The 20,435-nt window shown below is 41.5% G+C and overlaps 1 protein-coding gene across 1 annotated transcript; it reads right to left on the bottom strand.

Moving 5' to 3' along the window:
* Positions 1-431: 431 nt before the first annotated feature.
* LOC109905911 (melatonin receptor type 1A-like) lies at positions 432-5,819 on the bottom strand. The gene is made up of 2 exons (XM_020503560.2): positions 5,588-5,819; positions 432-1,394 (listed from the first exon to the last, which is right to left on the bottom strand). The coding sequence occupies exons 1-2, from the start codon at positions 5,817-5,819 to the stop codon at positions 592-594; spliced, it is 1,035 nt and encodes a 344-aa protein (XP_020359149.2). The 3' UTR covers positions 432-591.
* Between the last annotated feature and the right edge of the window lie 14,616 nt (positions 5,820-20,435).

Genomic DNA, 20,435 nt, shown 5'->3' on the forward strand with positions numbered 1-20,435 from the left:
ACATTTTTTTAAATTAATTCATTTATTCTTGTTTTCTGTTCCTCATTCTTTGTTTCGATTAAGCAAATGTGTGGAGTTTGAATTGGACATTGTTTAAAGGGATAGGCAGAGTTGTGCAGTAAAAAAAAATGTAACGTGTAACGATGTTGATTTTACATCATGACCAAACAATGTACTTCAACAGATTGGCATTCAACTTTTCATTACACTCAGATCCATACTAAAACGCTTCCAGGGAAAATGCAAGATAGACAACCCATGGAAAAGGTGTGAGATCAAACCCAAAGTTTCAGAATTTGTAACTCAAAGCTTGCTGACAGATGATTGTGACATTGCCAACAGCTCTGACTTTGACCAAGACATCATCGTTTGACTCATCCCCCATCCTGACATAGAGTTTTAGTCTCAGTCTTACCTGTCACAGAACCCAATGGAACTCTCTACCGTGCTGTTCCAGAATCCTACGGAACCTTCCAGAACCCTCAGCAGTGCTGTTCCGGAAACCTACAGAACCCTCAGCAGTGCTGTTCCAGAACCCTACGAAACCCTACGGAACCCTCAGCAGTGCTGTTCCAGAACCCTACGGAACCCTCAGCAGTGCAGTTCCGAAGCCCTAGCGAACCCTCTGCAGTGGAACTTGAAAATGATTAGAACTATCCTTTTGTACTCCTTCCTGAAGTTATGGTTGAGCACTCCGTAGATGACTGCGTTGAGGCAGCTGTTGAAATAGGCCATGAAGTAGCTGGCTGTGAAGAGCCACTCAGGGATATTCACTCCCAGTCTGGGGTTGATAGCCACCGCCAGCCCAATGAAGTTCAGCGGAGCCCAGCAGACAGCAAACAACACAAACACCACAAACATAGTAAGGAAGATACGGAAGTCGTGTGGTTTGATCTTGGGCCTCGTGTCCGGTTTCACCCGTCTCCTCACCTGTAAGACCAGGATCCAGATCCTCAGGTAGCAGTACGTGACGATACTGATGGGGAGGATGAAGTGAACCACGACCACGGTGATGGTGTACAAGGAACTCACCGACTGGGCGAAGGTACACGAGTAGACCCTCGGGTCATACTGCAGAGACTCCATAAACCAGTTGGGCACGATGGCCAACACAGTCAGCGCCCACACCAGGATGACGTAACACACAGTGTTCTGGTTGGAGAACAGCTTGTCGTAATTCAGGTTGTGACATATGTAGCAGTAGCGGTTGATGGCGATGCCGGTGATGTTGAAGATGGAGCCGATGACGCTCAGGCCCATCAGGAAGCCGCTGATCTGGCAGTGGATGTACCCGGCGATCCAGCCGTTGTGAAAGATGGCTGTCAGAACCAGAGGGTAAGGGTAGATTGCCACCACCAGGTCTGCCAGAGCCAAACTCACCACAAAGGCATTTCCTATGGGGCAGAGAGTGCATAAGATTGGATGGATCTTCAGAGTGTTAGGACAGTTTTCAAGGGCTGCCATTTTTTATTTGTAAATATATTCATTTATAATCTAAAAAACAGAATTAAAACAATTCAATATTGATACATTTCCACCCACAAGGTCTGTCAGAGCCAAACTCACCACACACAGGCATTTCCTATGGGGCAGAGGATACCTCAGATTAAATAGTCCATTTTGTTCTGTTCTGTGACCGTTCATTAGTAGAAGTTCAAGGTCTCCCATCCTCTTTGTAAAACCATTCAATATCACCAAAACGTAATAAATCTAATAATTATTGGAAAATAATCCGACCCAATCCCTCTAATATGTACTGGTTGCTCCAAATTAACTATAGTTCATTTTTCTAAGGGTATATCCTTAAGACCCTGTTATCATTCCTGTCTTGCCAAACCCTCATAAAACTCCCATTAGTATGTACAGTACATAGGGAAAGACCAGGGGATTTGAGGATCCTTGTTAATTCTCATACTGACTTGTGTGTTAAAACTACATGATAATAATTGTAAATAGTTAATGAAGACCCCCAGGATTTCAGCATCAGCTAGTGCTTGCATGCTAGATTATTTCATTCATTGATTTAATTTACAGCATCCCATCCACGTGTGCAATAACATAAAACATAAACATGACATTTACACGTTGTGAGTTGAATAGCCCCTGGAGTCAGACACACGATCTGACTTGAACCGGAGTCTAATGAGTTGAATCATTGCTTCCAGTCAGATAGTAATATCAGTGTCCTGATAGATGGGGTTGGTATTCATACAAATCCACACATTCACTATTTCTCCTCTTTCTTTTTCTCCTCTCTCTCTCGCCTCTCTCTCTCTTTCTCCTCTCTCTCTTTCTCCTCTCTCTCTCTTTCTCTCTCTTTCCCTCTTTCTCCTCTCTCTCTCTTTCTCCTCTCTTTATCCTCTCTCTCTCTTTCTCCTCTCTCTCTCTTTCTCCTCCCTCTCTTTCTTTCTCCTCTCTCTCTTTCTCCTCTCTCTCTCTTTCTCCTCTCTCTCACCTTCTCCTCTCTCTTTGTCTCTCTCTCTCTCTGCAAAGGCTGCCAGTGAATCTACCCCGAGAGACGATGCACGATTGTCTTTACATGATTGTCTTTAACAGAACTTTACTAATAATCAAGTAATTACCTGTGACAAGGCCAAGCAGGAAAGGAGATGGGAGGAAGATGAGGATAAGGAGAGGGGAGGAAGAGGAAGATGAGAGGGGAGGAAGATGAGGATAAGGGGAGGAAGAGGAAGATGAAAGGGGAGGAAGATGAGGATAAGGAGAGGGGAGGAAGATAAGAGGGGAGGAATATGAGGATGAGGGGAGGAAGAGGAAGATAAGGAGAGGGGAGGGAGAGGAGGAAAGAGTGAGGTGTATTGAATAAGGGTTTCAAACAAGGGGGTAGAACTCCCTGAAATAGCCTGCCTCTCCACTACAACTTTTCAATTGATAGTGTGTCTAGGCAGTTTGCATCTTAGGCTATGTTTACACAGGCAGGCCAATTCTGATTTATTTTTATTTTCGAAAGATCTGATTGGTCAAAAGACCAATTAGTGGCTAAAGAACAACATTGGGCTGCCTGTATGAACACAGCCTTATTGTCTCGATAATTTCAAATGTCTCTCTAGAGCCGTGAGATGTGCTTGCAGAAAACAGGACTTTCATTGAGGTGACGCCTACATAGGAGCCTGCATTTTGAAATCCTATACCCTGAATTGAAAACTGAGTTAATTAACCCCCAACGTGGACATCTGCGGTGTACTCAGAGCAGCTGAGGGCTCCATAGATGTTTAGCTTGGTAGGTGGATTCATGTCCCCCCGGTGTAAGAAAGAGCAGGTGATGGATCATCATATCTCTGCCTCGCCATAGTTCACACTGAATAGCCAACTCATTGATGCATTCATTCACAGATGTGCTGTACAGTTAAACAGCGGTCTAAGGCACTGCATCTCAGTGCTAGTTGCGACACTACAGACAGTGTAGTGGTTCGAATCCAGGCTGTATCACAACCGGGCCGTGATCGGGAGTCCCATAGGGCGGAGCACAATTGGCCCAGTGTCATCCGGGTTTTGGCCGGTGTAGGACATCATTGTAAATAAGAATTTGTTCTTCACTCACTTGCCTAGTTAAATAAAGGTTAAATAAATCAGTAGTCATTAGGGATCGCTCACTTCAGGAAGTATATTGAATTGTAACACGTCGTGACACGTCGTGATGGGTGGCCTGCAGCTGATGATCTGGCACAGGTACGGAGTAGCACAACCAGGATGTCCTCCATGTCTGCAGTAACTGCACTGGTTTAAGGGGTCGAAACGTATTGCCAACAGTGTTCCTGTCTGACAACTTGTGGCCGAAACCAGAATAACATACTCTCTGCTTTTCAAATCAGTTGAAGAAAGGATATGTGTAACGGATGTGACACGGCTAGCTAGTTAGCGGTGGTGCGCGCTAATAGCGTTTCAATCGGTGACGTCACTCGCTTCGAGACCTTGAAGTAGTGGTTCCCCTTGCTCTGCAAGGGCTGCGGCTTTTGTGGAGCGATGGGTAACGATGCTTCGTGGGTGACTGTTGTTGATGTGTGCAGAGGGTCTCTGGTTCGAGCCCGGGTATGGGCGAGGGGACGGTCTAAAGTTATACTGCTACATATGAACACCCCTGACTGAATCACTGGATACTGTATCCATATAAATATAATAAACTATTCTACTGTATTTGTCTTCACTTTACAGTCCTCTCTGTGGGACATGATGCACAGGAAAATATAACTGGATGAAGTTACCCGGGAAGCTTCTGTTGTGAATTGGAATGAGACACTGGGTTGAGGCCAAATTGATCAGAAAAGGAGATGAGCACTTCTGAAGGCATGACATAATATCCCAATTGCAAATGTAATTGTCCAACGACACATATAACTCAGTACTGTAGTACTACTAACAACACATACCACAGTACTGCAGTACTACTAACAACACAGATACCACAGTACTGTAGTACTACTAACAACACATACCCCAGTAATGTAGTACTACTAACAACACATACCCCAGTACTGTAGTACTACTAACAACACATACCCCAGTACTGTAGTACTACTAACAACACATACCCCAGTACTGTAGTACTACTAACAACACATACCCCAGTACTGTAGTACTACTAACAACACATACCCCAGTACTGCAGTACTACTAACACCACAGATACCCCAGTACTGTAGTACTACTAACAACACAGACCACAGTACTGCAGTACTACTAACAACACATACCACAGTACTGTAGTACTACTAACAACACAGATACCACAGTACTACTAACAACAAATACCCCAGTACTGTAGTACTACTAACAACACATACCACAGTACTGTAGTACTACTAACAACAAATACCCCAGTACTGTAGTACTACTAACAACACATACCCCAGTACTGCAGTACTACTAACAACACAGATACCTCCGTAAAATAGTACTACTAACAACACCGATACCTCAGTACTGTAGTACTACTAACACCACAGATACCCCAGTACTGTAGTACTACTAACAACACAGACCACAGTACTGCAGTACTACTAACAACACATACCACAGTACTGTAGTACTACTAACAACACAGATACCACAGTACTACTAACAACAAATACCCCAGTACTGTAGTACTACTAACAACACATACCACAGTACTGTAGTACTACTAACAACAAATACCCCAGTACTGTAGTACTACTAACAACACATACCCCAGTACTGCAGTACTACTAACAACACAGATACCTCCGTAAAATAGTACTACTAACAACACCGATACCTCAGTACTGTAGTACTACTAACAACACATACCCCAGTACTGCAGTTCTACTAACAACACAGATACCCCAGTACTGCAGTTCTACTAACAACACAGATACCCCAGTACAGTAGTACTACTAACAACACATACCCCAGTACTGCAGTACTACTAACAACACAGATACCCCAGTACAGTAGTACTACTAACAACACAGATACCTCAGTAAAACAGTACTACTAACAACACATACCACAGTACTCCAGTACTACTAACACCACAGATACCCCAGTAAAATAGTACTACTAACAACACAGAAAATAACAGACTGGGTGGCTACTTGCAATAGGTTATTACCTGCTTTCCTGAGCTTCCTGTTCCTGAAGACAGACAAGATGACCAACAGGTTCCCCAGAATGTCTACCACAATAGTTAGGATCAGGACTGTTGCCAGTAGAGTGACCACCAACGGGTAAGGATGCCCCTCTGTGTCCCTGCCATCCCCTTGTGAAGAAGAGTTTTTAGGGGCCACAGTATCTTCAACCATCCTCACTTCATCCTTTAACGTCAGGGACAGTATGTCCTGCATGGTCCTTGTCCGTTCAATGACGACTTGCATTGCGTTTAAGTTGTATGTCTTTCCAGTCAGTGAATGCATGAAAGTCATTTGTTATTTTTCCGATAACTAATCTTCTTAAAGAAGAATGTTGTCTTCTTCTACTTTGATTTGAAATGGAATCATAGCAGATTTAATTGTAATGTATCATTATATTTTATAATGAGAAAAAAATATTAGAACAAAAAAAATGATATTTTAGCAAATTATTATTATTATTAAACTCGGAACAACAGTTTATTCATGGTTAGGCAAATAGTCAATGCATGCAGAGGTAATTGAATTATCTCACATTGGCAAAATTGTGTGACAGAACCAATTAATCTCAACAAAGTATTCATAAACCTCTTCATTCATCTGGAGTCTTTAATCCTTCATTCATCAAATGATCTTGCTGCTGCGCGCACAGCGAACTTTCCCACACCCTTCCCACCTCGAGCGGTTTGTATCCCCACTTTCTCCCTATCAATCCGGTGGGGCGCAATAGTTATGCCTTCCGTTCCGTATCTCCGCTTTAGCGTCGGTGTTGTCTTTTCTCCTGTCACTCCTGTGCGTGAGAACGTCTCTGCTTTCCTCGCCTTCGTTTTCAGATGATGATGATGCTGATGTTGGGCTCTCCTCAGCACACAACACGTTCACGGTGCAAATTAAGGCTATTCCCCTGCCATAGCACCCCTCCCGCGCTCAAAAAAAGAAAACCCCAACAACTATGTGTGCTCAAAACCTGATTAATGACAGACTTAAAAGCTGCAGTCTAATCACATTTGAATGTTAACAAAGTGAGTATTTTCAGAGATTATATTATGGTACCTTTCCAGATACATCTGGCTGGATAATAGACTTCATTAATGCATTACGTTCAAAAGGCTACTTATGAGTCATCAGTGTAGACACTAAAAACCTTTGTTATTACATTTTAATGACATGACTTTAAGGGCTGGTCATATTATTTAGTATACAACACTAGTTTAGATAAAGTAAACCAGGATGACTCCTATATAGGGCACTTTGGAACCAGCACAGAACAAGGGGAGAAGAACTGAGTGCCCAGATAATTTTATATTACATTTATACATCCAGTGGTGGAAAAAGTACCCAACTGTCATACCCTGAGTAAAAGTATTTGGTTTAAAATATACTTAAGTATCTAAAGTAAAGGACCAAGTTCGGGAAACGCTGCTCTACCAGAGATACTGGATATAGTGATGAGATGCTTGTGTCTCTGCCCTAACAATGAGATTCGTTGTCCACAGAGAGGAACGGCGAGCTGTCAAGTTCCCACCTCTTCCTCTCTTTGGATTGGTGGATACTTATCTTGTTATTTGAATAATTTTTTGAATATTCGATGAGGGGCGTTGACATCAACCATCTGTATTCAATGGAGAGTGAGATGTTATGCTAGCCTCATGAATATACATAGACCATCTCGTATTCCAACAGGGACAACTCCGATATAAAGTGTGTTTTTTCTCAAAGTTGCCAGGATGTCACATGCGCGTCACACTTATATCAGTACACTCCTAGCAACAACCTAAGCATTACAAAACAAAAAATATTAGTTCAAACAAAGCTCATGTAGCAAAAAAGAAATTAACTTTTATCTTTACTAAATTTGACACTCATTGGCCGTCATACAAAAACTCCTTACCTGCTTAAAGAGTACCTGCCCCTTAAAAAACAACTTCTCATTTGGAAAACAGCTTGTGTGGCATCGAAGTGAGTCAAAAACCTTTATTCTAATGTCAAAATGTACTATGTGTAAATAGGATAATTTTGGTCATAACGTCCGTCTTCTTCTTCTATGATATAATGGTGGTCCGTAAACCAACATTAAAGGTGCATGGCGCCACCTACTGTGCTGGAGTGTGGTCAATCACGGTTTACAACATGTCTAAATCTTACTACCTAACTCAATACTTCTGAGAAAATAAAAAAAGAGCCCTACTCCAGACACAAACCATTCACATGCTTGCCAACCAGATGTAATGACGAGTTCAATGTACAATGTCCTAAGCGCAATCGAGCGGTACATGTACAGCGCCCTTTCTTTTTCTAGGTGGCTCTTATTTTGACTGTAGTCTTGGGGCGCGCGCACTTCGTTATTTATCTCCGGTAATGAACATACTATTCTCCGTCTTAAATTTGATTGTTTATTTACATATTAGGGTACCTGATGATTGATTAGAAATGTTGTTTGACTTGTTTATTTATTGGTAACTTTTGGGATTCCTTTGTCTGCATTTTGAACGAGGGGAACAGGTCGATTACTGAATCAAGCGCGCCAACTAAACTGACTTTTATGGGATATAAAGAAGGACTTTATCGACCAAAACAACCATTTGTTATGTTGCTGGGACCCTTGGGATTGCAAACAGAGGAAGATCTTCAAAGGTAAGTGATTTATTTTATCGCTATTTATGACTTTCGTGACGCCTCTGCTGGTTTGGAAAATGTTTTTAATGCTTTTGTACGCTGGGCGCTGTCCTCAGATAATCGCATGGTATGCTTTCGCCGTAAAGCCTTTTTGAAATCTGACAAAGCAGCTGGATTATCAAGACGTTAAGCTTTGAAACGATGCAAGGCACTTGTATTTTCATGAATGTTTAATATTAGGATTTTTGTATTTTGAATTTCGCGCTCTGCAATTTCACGGGATGTTGTCGAGGTGTGCCGCTAGCTGGACGTCTCGCCCAAAGAGGTTTCTTTAGAGCGCATATAAATGCCGGCCCTTGGGCTCTGAGTCTCATCTTTTCTGCCACACATCTATCAAAATGGCTCTGATCTTACGTCTGCCCTCACCTCTACCCAGTGGAACATTACAGTTTTTCTCAATTGCTTAAACACAAAAACTGTTTCATGTGGCACAAAAAACTCATTTCCAAAAACACACACACGCTTCCCATAACCATAAACACTATTCACCTGTTTCAATATTCAATACTCTTTCTGCAAAGCCTTACACAAAAGTGGCCAAATAAATCATTCATTGCACTATATATTAATTCAGCAAACACATGTTCTCAATACAATTAACTTAAGTCATCACAACCTAAACTCAAAGAGCACACTGTTCTCCAGGTGCAAACACTAAGCCTCAAAATTGTTAACACACCAATCAGAATTGCAGAATCAATAAATAGGGCCTAGAGGCATGTGCTTTGGAACAATGGATCCTAACAATGTTGAAGTTGCAAGACAACAGAGGAAGAGGATGAGGACGACAACAACAACAAAGACCAGTAATCTCAGATGAAATCCGTGCCACCCTAGTTCATCATGTGCTCATACATGGGAGGACTATGAGAGAAGCTGGACAGCTAGTGCAACACAACCTAAACCGTTACACGGTTGCATCCATTGTCCGTACTTTCAGAAGGGAAAACAGGTCATTTGCCTTGTTGTTACTGTGATCCATGTAATGTTGTAGTACATAGAGACTGAATCTCCACTTTGTTCGCAGTGTCGTTTTTACCACGGTAATGGATGACCATAGGTCAGTAATGGTCAAATTTCATTTTTGCAGAACTGAGACTTCTCACAGCTGAGCAGGAGACTGCCCTGGTGAATATGGCGATTGCCAATAATGCCATCCGTTTGACGGGAAATTCAAACCCAAATAGTTGAAGACCGGGTAGTCTTCCAAGGATTTGACAACATCAGCATTTCCACCATTGACCGGATAGTTCAGAGGAACCTCCATAAGAACAAAGCAGCCGTACCGTGGGCCTTTTGAAAGGAATTCAAACAGAGTTAAGGAACAAAGATTCCAGTATGTGCCGGCAACGTCATCCTATGTGCAGCCATCAGCAATTGTGGCGTCTTCCACAGGCATGTCAAAGTGGGTCCATACAACACGGTACAACTCCTTCTACTTCAATATCAGTTGCACAATAACATTCTTCAACAGGAAGGGGAGCCAGGGCAACCAGAGCAAGCCATCAATATGTTGTCATTTGGGGTAATGTGAGTTTCCATCAGGCTGCTCTGGTTCGCGCCTGGTTCAATGACCACCCCAAGTTCACATTTTTTTTTTTTGCCAGCATATTCCACATTTCTGAATCCGATTCGAGGAATTTCTCTCAGCATGGCAGTGGAGAGTGTATGACAGCAACCCCTACGCACAGAAACACCTCCTGGAGGCAATGGTGGACGCCTGTGGGGATGTCTGTGGAGTCTATCCAGGGTTTTCTAAGGCACACAAGGGCATTTTTTTCCCACGCTGCCTGGCAAGAGCAAACACAATGTGTGACGTTGATGAGATATTATGGCCTGACCCCAGACCTGAGACGAGATGATGAGAACGCGGATGCTGAGTAACCTGTACATTTACTGCATTTAGAAAGAAAGCTTTTGGAAATGTGGTATTTTACTGTGACTCTTCCTTACATGTTTTGTCAGTGTGACATTTCAAAGGGCAGGTTTTTGACTAAAACAGAATATACAGTAGTATTCCCTTATCCACTAATGTAAGAGGTATTTATTACAGTAGTACTCCCTTATCCACTAATGTAAGAGGTATTTATTACAGTAGTATTCCCTTATCCACTAATGTAGGTGGTATTTATTACAGTAGTACTCCCTTATCCACTAATGTAAGAGGTATTTATTACAGTAGTATTTCCTTATCCACTAATGTAAGAGCTATTTATTACAGTAGTACTCCCTTATCCACTAATATAAGAGGTATTTATTACAGTAGTACTCCCTTATCCACTAATGTAAGAGGTATTTATTACAGTAGTACTCCCTTATCCACAAATGTAAGAGGTATTTATTACAGTAGTACTCCCTTATCCACTAATGTAAGAGGTATTTATTACAGTAGTATTCCCTTATCCACTAATGTAAGAGCTATTTATTACAGTAGTACTCCCTTATCCACTAATGTAAGAGGTATTTATTACAGTAGTACTCCCTTATCCACTAATGTAAGAGGTATTTATTACAGTAGTGTTTTGAAGTTCTCTCACCAGGTTGTTCCTGAAAGGGTTATCTGGATAGTCAGTGCTGTGATTTTAAAGTTTCTAATTATTTATCTGAAAACCTATTCTAAACATTTTGGTAGCAGTGTTTTGAATAAATCCCTCCAGTGTGTAACAAACAGTCATGTAGTCTGTGTGTTTGACAGCTCGTTTGAATTGGGACCCAGAAGTTAGATGTTTGTACCGTTGGGTGTGAGGTTTTTAAAATTGCGTGTGAAGATTTGAGAGAATGGTAAGTTGTTCCAGGAATTGTTTCAAAGCAAATGAGGAAAAACTGTCAACAATTATATCTAGTTTCAAAGCTCTTTTGGCTAACTGGTCTTCATTTTCATTCCCTTCCACACCTGAATGTGCTGGAACCCAGCAGTATCTCACTACTACACCCAGGTCTCTCAATTCTCCATAATAACATGAATAGCTCCAATAGTAGGTCACTCCTATTTAGATTGCCCAGATAAACTATTCAATACAGACAGAGAATCTGAGCGAATTATAATTCTAGCAGGTTGTATGTCCTCCACCCACTGGAGGGCCACTATCGCCACACAGTTCAACTGAGCATACTGACAATTCATCAAACAGCATCCGAAGAAGAGTCAACAGTATCCCTTTTCTTATATGAATCAACATGAGCATTTCAAATCTCACACCTCCGTTACTTCTATACTTCATACTTCATTCATACTTCATACTTAGACCATACAACATAGACCATACAACATAGACCATAGACCATACAACATAGACCATACAACATAGACCATAGACCATACAACATAGACCATATAACATAGACCATAGACCATACAACATAGACCATAGACCATACAACATAGACCATAGACTGTACAACATAGACCATACAATATAGACCATAGACAATACAACATAGACCATAGACCATATAACATAGACCATAGACCGTACAACATAGACCATAGACCATAGAACATAGACCATAGACCATACAACATAGACCATAGACCATACAACATAGACCATACAACATAGACCATAGACCGTACAACATAGAACATAGACCATAGACCATACAACATAGACCATAGACCGTACAACATAGACCATACAACATAGACCATAGACCATACAACATAGACCATACAACATAGACCATACAACATAGACCATATAACATAGACCATACAACATAGAACATAGACCATAGACCATACAACATAGACCATAGACCATACAACATAGACCATACAACATAGACCATAGACCATACAACATAGACCATAGACCATACAACATAGACCATATACCATACAACATAGACCATAGACTGTACAACATAGACCATACAATATAGACCATAGACCATACAACATAGACCATATACCATACAACATAGACCATAGACCGTACAACATAGACCATACAACATAGACCATAGACCGTACAACATAGACCATAGACTGTACAACATAGACCATACAATATAGACCATAGACCATACAACATAGACCATAGAACATAGACCATACAACATAGACCATAGACAATACAACATAGACCATAGACCATACAACATAGACCATAGACCGTACAACATAGACCATAGAACATAGACCATATACCATACAACATAGACCATAGACCGTACAACATAGACCATACAACATAGACCATAGACCGTACAACATAGACCATAGACTGTACAACATAGACCATACAACATAGACCATAGACCGTACAACATAGACCATAGAACATAGACCATAGACCATACAACATAGACCATAGACCGTACAACATAGACCATACAACATAGACCATAGACCATACAACATAGACCATATAACATAGACCATAGAACATAGACCATACAACATAGACCATAGAACATAGACCATAGAACATAGACCATAGAACATAGACCATAGAACATAGATCATAGAACATAGATCATAGACCATAGACTATAGACCATAGAACATATATCATAGACCATAGAACATAGACTATAAACCATAGAACATAGACCATAGACCATACAACATAGACCATAGAACATAGACCATAGACCATAGAACATAGATCATAGACCACACATCCCCCAGCTCAGTACCCCTGCTTATTATAGAGTAGAACTAACTCCATGCATTTTTCTTGACAGATTGAATAACCCTTCGTACTACAGCTCTCTTCATTAGGAAATCAACTAGATTCTCAGGAGTCATATTCCTACGCATCACTTGGTAAACACTAGTTCTTTCTCCAATAGCCGCAGTGCACTCTTCAGTCCATCAAGGAACCACCTTCCTTTTTTCTCACGCAATTCACCCATTGGTACATATAAAATTCACAGCACTCAAAATCAGAGGTCACAGAGGCAACACATACATCAACCCGGCTTCTCTAAAGACAAACTGTCCAACAGAGTTTTAAGCAATGATCACCAAACATTTCCCAGTCTGCTTCAACACCGTGCACTCTCCTCAAACAATAGCATGGTATTCTTTCACTGTAATAGCTCATGTAAAGTGGACAGTGCAGTTAGATTAACAAGAGTTTAAGCTTTCTGCAAGTATCAGATATGTCTATGTCCTGGGAAATGTTCTTGTTACTTACAACCTCATGCTAATCGCATTAGCCTACGTTAACTCAACCATCCCGCAGGGGGACCCACCATATCCTGAAGAAGCGATAAGCATCATCTATGAAATCACCATCTTCTGAATGGTACCCCTATCTGGAATAGTAACGTTTACAAGTTCATGCTACACCAAATCAGGAAGTGATCACCCCCAACAGTAGAATCATTCCATTCCATTCACACGCAGACGTATTAGAGTTAAAAGCCTAGTTGTGAGGTCCAGGCAGGATGTAACCTCTCTAACAATGTCAACTCTTGTACCACGTCATTACGACATACTAATGGTCTTGTTTCCATCACATCTTCCACAATAGTAACATTATAATTTTTTTTAACCTTTATTTTTAACTAGGCAAGTCAGTTAAGAACAAATTCTTATTTTCAATGACGGCCTAGGAACAGTGGGTTAACTGGCCTAGGAACAGTGGGTTAACTGGTCTAGGAACAGTGGGTTAACTGGCCTAGGAACACTGGGTTAACTGGTCTAGGAACAGTGGGTTAACTGGCCTAGGAACAGTGGGTTAACTGGCCTAGGAACAGTGGGTTAACTGGCCTAGGAACAGTGGGTTAACTGGTCTAGGAACAGTGGGTTAACTGGTCTAGGAACAGTGGGTTAACTGGCCTAGGAACAGTGGGTTAACTGGTCTAGGAACAGTGGGTTAACTGGCCTAGGAACAGTGGGTTAACTGGCCTAGGAACAGTGGGTTAACTGGTCTAGGAACAGGAACAGTGGGTTAACTGGCCTAGGAACAGTGGGTTAACTGGTCTAGGAACAGTGGGTTAACTGGCCTAGGAACAGTGGGTTAACTGGTCTAGGAACAGTGGGTTAACTGGCCTAGGAACAGTGGGTTAACTGGTCTAGGAACAGTGGGTTAACTGGTCTAGGAACAGTGGGTTAACTGGTCTAGGAACAGTGGGTTAACTGGTCTAGGAACAGTGGGTTAACTGGTCTAGGAACAGTGGGTTAACTGGCCTAGGAACAGTGGGTTAACTGGTCTAGGAACAGTGGGTTAACTGGTCTAGGAACAGTGGGTTAACTGGTCTAGGAACAGTGGGTTAACTGGCCTAGGAACAGTGGGTTAACTGGCCTAGGAACAGTGGGTTAACTGGCCTAGGAACAGTGGGTTAACTGGCCTAGGAACAGTGGGTTAACTGGTCTAGGAACAGTGGGTTAACTGGTCTAGGAACAGTGGGTTAACTGGCCTAGGAACAGTGGGTTAACTGGCCTAGGAACAGTGGGTTAACTGGTCTAGGAACAGGAACAGTGGGTTAACTGGCCTAGGAACAGTGGGTTAACTGGTCTAGGAACAGTGGGTTAACTGGCCTAGGAACAGTGGGTTAACTGGTCTAGGAACAGTGGGTTAACTGGCCTAGGAACAGTGGGTTAACTGGTCTAGGAACAGGAACAGTGGGTTAACTGGCCTAGGAACAGTGGGTTAACTGGTCTAGGAACAGTGGGTTAACTGGTCTAGGAACAGTGGGTTAACTGGTCTAGGAACAGTGGGTTAACTGGCCTAGGAACAGTGGGTTAACTGGCCTAGGAACAGTGGGTTACCTGGCCTAGGAACAGTGGGTTACCTACCTTGTTCAGGGCCAGAACGACAGATTTTTTATACCTTGTCAGCTCGGGGATTCTATCTTGCAACCTTTCGGTTACTAGTCCAACGCTCTAAACACTAGGCTACCTGCCGCCCCATCTGTACGTGTGTTGTACGTGTGCTTCCCCATAAACTACTATGTGTATTAAAGTCGTCACACCATATCAGAGCCCAATTCTTATTTCATCAAACATCGCTACAGATAGTTGACGACAAGGGTTGTAAAAATATTGTGTCACTTAATATTGTTAAATAAAAGGGTTAAATAAATAGAACAATTTAACTGTAGATTTCCACCATCACTCATTCAAATTCAGATGGGACAGGTATATTACGATATATACAAGAACTTCCTCTATGAATGTATAACACACACCACCCTGTCCAGTTAATCTATCAGATCTGATTGAACAATAACCAGGAACAATAAAATCAAGATGTGGTATAAGCCATGTTTCTTGAACACATATCTCATCAGGTTTGATCTCTAAATCTATTACATATTTCTTAAACTCCTGACTGTTAGCAAAAAGACTTCTGGCATTCCTCTCAAGGAAAACAAAAAAAAACATTATTCTAATTGTCATCATACTGAGACATTCCATCAATAACATTATGAACATTATCATTGTCTTTCTGGGATGTTGTTATTGTAGTCATATGGTCTCTGGACATTATCATTGTCTTTCTGGGATGTTGTTATTGTAGTCATATGGTCTCTGGACATTATCATTGTCTTTCTGGGATGTTGTTATTGTAGTCATATGGTCTCTGGACATTATCATTGTCTTTCTGGGATGTTGTTATTGTAGTCATATGGTCTCTGGACATTATCATTGTCTTTCTGGGATGTTGTTATTGTAGTCATATGGTCTCTGGACATTATCATTGTCTTTCTGGGATGTTGTTATTGTAGTCATATGGTCTCTGGACATGATCATTGTCTTTCTGGGATGTTGTTATTGTAGTCATATGGTCTCTGGACATTATCATTGTCTTTCTGGGATGTTGTTATTGTAGTCATATGGTCTCTGGACATTATCATTGTCTTTCTGAGATGTTGTTATTGTAGTCATATGGTCTCTGGACATTATCATTGTCTTTCTGGGATGTTGTTATTGTAGTCATATGGTCTCTGGACAGTATCATTGTCTTTCTGGGATGTTGTTATTGTAGTCATATGGTCTCTGAACATTAGAAGTGTCTTTCTGGGATGTTGTTATTGTAGTCATATGGTCTCTGGACATTATCATTGTCTTTCTGGGATGTTGTTATTGTAGTCATATGGCCTCTGGACATTATCATTGTCTTTCTGGGATGTTGTTATTGTAGTCATATGGTCTCTGGACATTATCATTGTCTTTCTGGGATGTTGTTATTGTAGTCATATGGTCTCTGGACATTATCATTGTCTTTCTGGGATGTTGTTATTGTAGTCATATGGTCTCTGAACATTAGAAGTATCTTTCTGGGATGTTGTTATTGTAGTCATATGGTCTCTGGACATTATCATTGTCTTTCTGGGATGTTGTTATTGTAGTCATATGGTCTCTGGACATTATCATTGTCTTTCTGGGATGTTGTTATTGTAGTCATATGGTCTCTGGACATTATCATTGTCTCTCTGGGATGTTATTATTGTAGTCATATGGTCTCTGGACATTATCATTGTCTCTCTGGGATGTTATTATTGTAGTCATATGCATGGTTGTGTGTCTATGTACTGTACTCATAATAAAATAAAACAATTATCAATGGTGGAAACATTTGAATAAAGACAATTTAAGACACCTCATTAGCATAATTCATGTTGACATAGCATCATCATATGCCATGTTTATGTAGCCTAACGCTTGGACAGGAAATCCGACTCAACCACTTAGGAGAAGATAAGTAAGAACTTGTCTCAACCACTAGGTATCTTAGAAGATTATAACCTTTTCTCAACCACTAGGTATCCTAGGAGATAAGTAGAACATTGTCTCAACCACTAGGTATATTAGGAGAAGATAAGTAAGACCTTGCCTCAACCACTAGGTATCCTAGGAGATAAGTAGAACCTTGTCTCAACCACTAGGTATCTTAGGAGAAGATAAGTAGAACCTTGCCTCAACCACTAGGTATATTAGGAGAAGATAAGTAAGACCTTGCCTCAACCACTAGGTATCCTAGAAGATAAGTAGAACATTGTCTCAACCACTAGGTATCCTAGAAGATAAGTAGAACATTGTCTCAACCACTAGGTATCCTAGAAGAAGATAAGTAACACTTTGTCCATACACTGAGTTTCACTCCAAATGTCAGAGGTAAGAAGCATCTCATAGGAGTCTGGTACAGGGCAGAAACAGGTCATCTTGTTCTGTCTGAGAATATCCACCTGAGAACTATGTCCTCTTTTCTAACTTTCACTGTAATCACTATGGAAAGACTGAACATTGGGGATACCTGTCAATGTAATCACTATGGACAGACTGGGCAGTAGACATATTTCTCACTGTAACCACTATGGACAGACTAGACAGTATGATACCTCTCACTGTAATGGCTAAAAAGGTAAAAATGTTGTCCATGATAACATTCAAACACAAATATATATATTTTTTAAATGTAACCTTTATTTAAATAGGTAAGTCAGTTAAGAACAAATTCCTTGGCTTGTGTGACGTTTGCATTATATACGCCCAACTGGTCCAAACACCCTTCTTTCATTTTTGCATACTAGGGTGCGCTATTTTAATTTTTGGATGAAAAACGTTCCCGTTTTTTTAAACAAGATATTTTGTCACGAAAAGATGCTCGACTATGCATATAATTGACAGCTTTGGAAAGAAAACACTCTGACGTTTCCAAAACTGCAAAGATATTGTCTGTGAGTGCCACAGAACTGATGTTACAGGCGAAACCCAGATAAAAATCCATTCAGGAAGTGCCGCATTTTTTGAAACCGCCTCATGCCAATGACTCCTTATTTATTTTTTATTGAATTTTTTTATTTTACCTTTATTTAACCAGGTAGGCAAGTTGAGAACAAGTTCTCATTTACAATTGCGACCTGGCCAAGATAAAGCAAAGCAGTTCGACAGATAAAACGACACAGAGTTACACATGGAGTAAAAACAAACATACAGTCAATAATGCAGTATAAACAAGTCTATATACAATGTGAGCAAATGAGGTGAGAAGGGAGGTAAAGGCAAAAAAGGCCATGATGGCAAAGTAAATACAATATAGCAAGTAAAATACTGGAATGGTAGTTTTGCAATGGAAGAATGTGCAAAGTAGAAATAAAAATAATGGGGTGCAAAGGAGCAAAATAAATAAATTAATTAAAATTAAATACAGTTGGGAAAGAGGTAGTTGTTTGGGCTAAATTATAGGTGGTCTATGTACAGGTGCAGTAATCTGTGAGCTGCTCTGACAGTTGGTGCTTAAAGCTAGTGAGGGAGATAAGTGTTTCCAGTTTCAGAGATTTTTGTAGTTCGTTCCAGTCATTGGCAGCAGAGAACTGGAAGGAGAGGCGGCCAAAGAAAGAATTGGTTTTGGGGGTGACTAGAGAGATATACCTGCTGGAGCGTGTGCTACAGGTGGGAGATGCTATGGTGACCAGCGAGCTGAGATAAGGGGGGACTTTACCTAGCAGGGTCTTGTAGATGACATGGAGCCAGTGGGTTTGGCGACGAGTATGAAGCGAGGGCCAGCCAACGAGAGCGTACAGGTCGCAATGGTGGGTAGTATATGGGGCTTTGGTGATAAAACGGATTGCACTGTGATAGACTGCATCCAATTTGTTGAGTAGGGTATTGGAGGCTATTTTGTAAATGACATCGCCAAAGTCGAGGATTGGTAGGATGGTCAGTTTTACAAGGGTATGTTTGGCAGCATGAGTGAAGGATGCTTTGTTGCGAAATAGGAAGCCAATTCTAGATTTAACTTTGGATTGGAGATGTTTGATATGGGTCTGGAAGGAGAGTTTACAGTCTAACCAGACACCTAAGTATTTGTAGTTGTCCACGTATTCTAAGTCAGAGCCGTCCAGAGTAGTGATGTTGGACAGGCGGGTAGGTGCAGGTAGCGATCGGTTGAAGAGCATGCATTTAGTTTTACTTGTATTTAAGAGCAATTGGAGGCCACGGAAGGAGAGTTGTATGGCATTGAAGCTTGCCTGGAGGGTTGTTAACACAGTGTCCAAAGAAGGGCCGGAAGTATACAGAATGGTGTCGTCTGCGTAGAGGTGGATCAGGGACTCACCAGCAGCAAGAGCGACCTCATTGATGTATACAGAGAAGAGAGTCGGTCCAAGAATTGAACCCTGTGGCACCCCCATAGAGACTGCCAGAGGTCCGGACAGCAGACCCTCCGATTTGACACACTGAACTCTATCAGAGAAGTAGTTGGTGAACCAGGCGAGGCAATCATTTGAGAAACCAAGGCTGTCGAGTCTGCCGATGAGGATATGGTGATTGACAGAGTCGAAAGCCTTGGCCAGATCAATGAATACGGCTGCACAGTAATGTTTCTTATCGATGGCGGTTAAGATATCGTTTAGGACCTTGAGCGTGGCTGAGGTGCACCCATGACCAGCTCTGAAACCGGATTGCATAGCAGAGAAGGTATGGTGAGATTCGAAATGGTCGGTAATCTGTTTGTTGACTTGGCTTTCGAAGACCTTAGAAAGGCACGGTAGGATAGATATAGGTCTGTAGCAGTTTGGGTCAAGAGTGTCCCCCCCTTTGAAGAGGGGGATGACTGCAGCTGCTTTCCAATCTTTGGGAATCTCAGACGACACGAAAGAGAGGTTGAACAGGCTAGTAATAGGGGTGGCAACAATTTCGGCAGATAATTTTAGAAAGAAAGGGTCCAGATTGTCTAGCCCGGCTGATTTGTAGGGGTCCAGATTTTGCAGCTCTTTCAGAACATCAGCTGAATGGATTTGGGAGAAGGAGAAATGGGGAAGGCTTGGGCGAGTTGCTGTTGGGGGTGCAGTGCTGTTGTCCGGGGTAGGAGTAGCCAGGTGGAAAGCATGGCCAGCCGTAGAAAAATGCTTATTGAAATTCTCAATTATGGTGGATTTATCAGTGGTGACAGTGTTTCCTATCTTCAGTGCAGTGGGCAGCTGGGAGGAGGTGTTCTTATTCTCCATGGACTTTACAGTGTCCCAGAACTTTTTTGAGTTAGTGTTGCAGGAAGCAAATTTCTGCTTGAAAAAGCTAGCCTTGGCTTTTCTAACTGCCTGTGTATAATGGTTTCTAGCTTCCCTGAACAGCTGCATATCACGGGGGCTGTTCGATGCTAATGCAGAACGCCATAGGATGTTTTTGTGTTGGTTAAGGGCAGTCAGGTCTGGGGAGAACCAAGGGCTATATCTGTTCCTGGTTCTAAATTTCTTGAA

This window comes from Oncorhynchus kisutch, linkage group LG15 (assembly GCF_002021735.2).
Source record: "Oncorhynchus kisutch isolate 150728-3 linkage group LG15, Okis_V2, whole genome shotgun sequence".
NCBI lineage: Eukaryota > Metazoa > Chordata > Actinopteri > Salmoniformes > Salmonidae > Oncorhynchus > Oncorhynchus kisutch.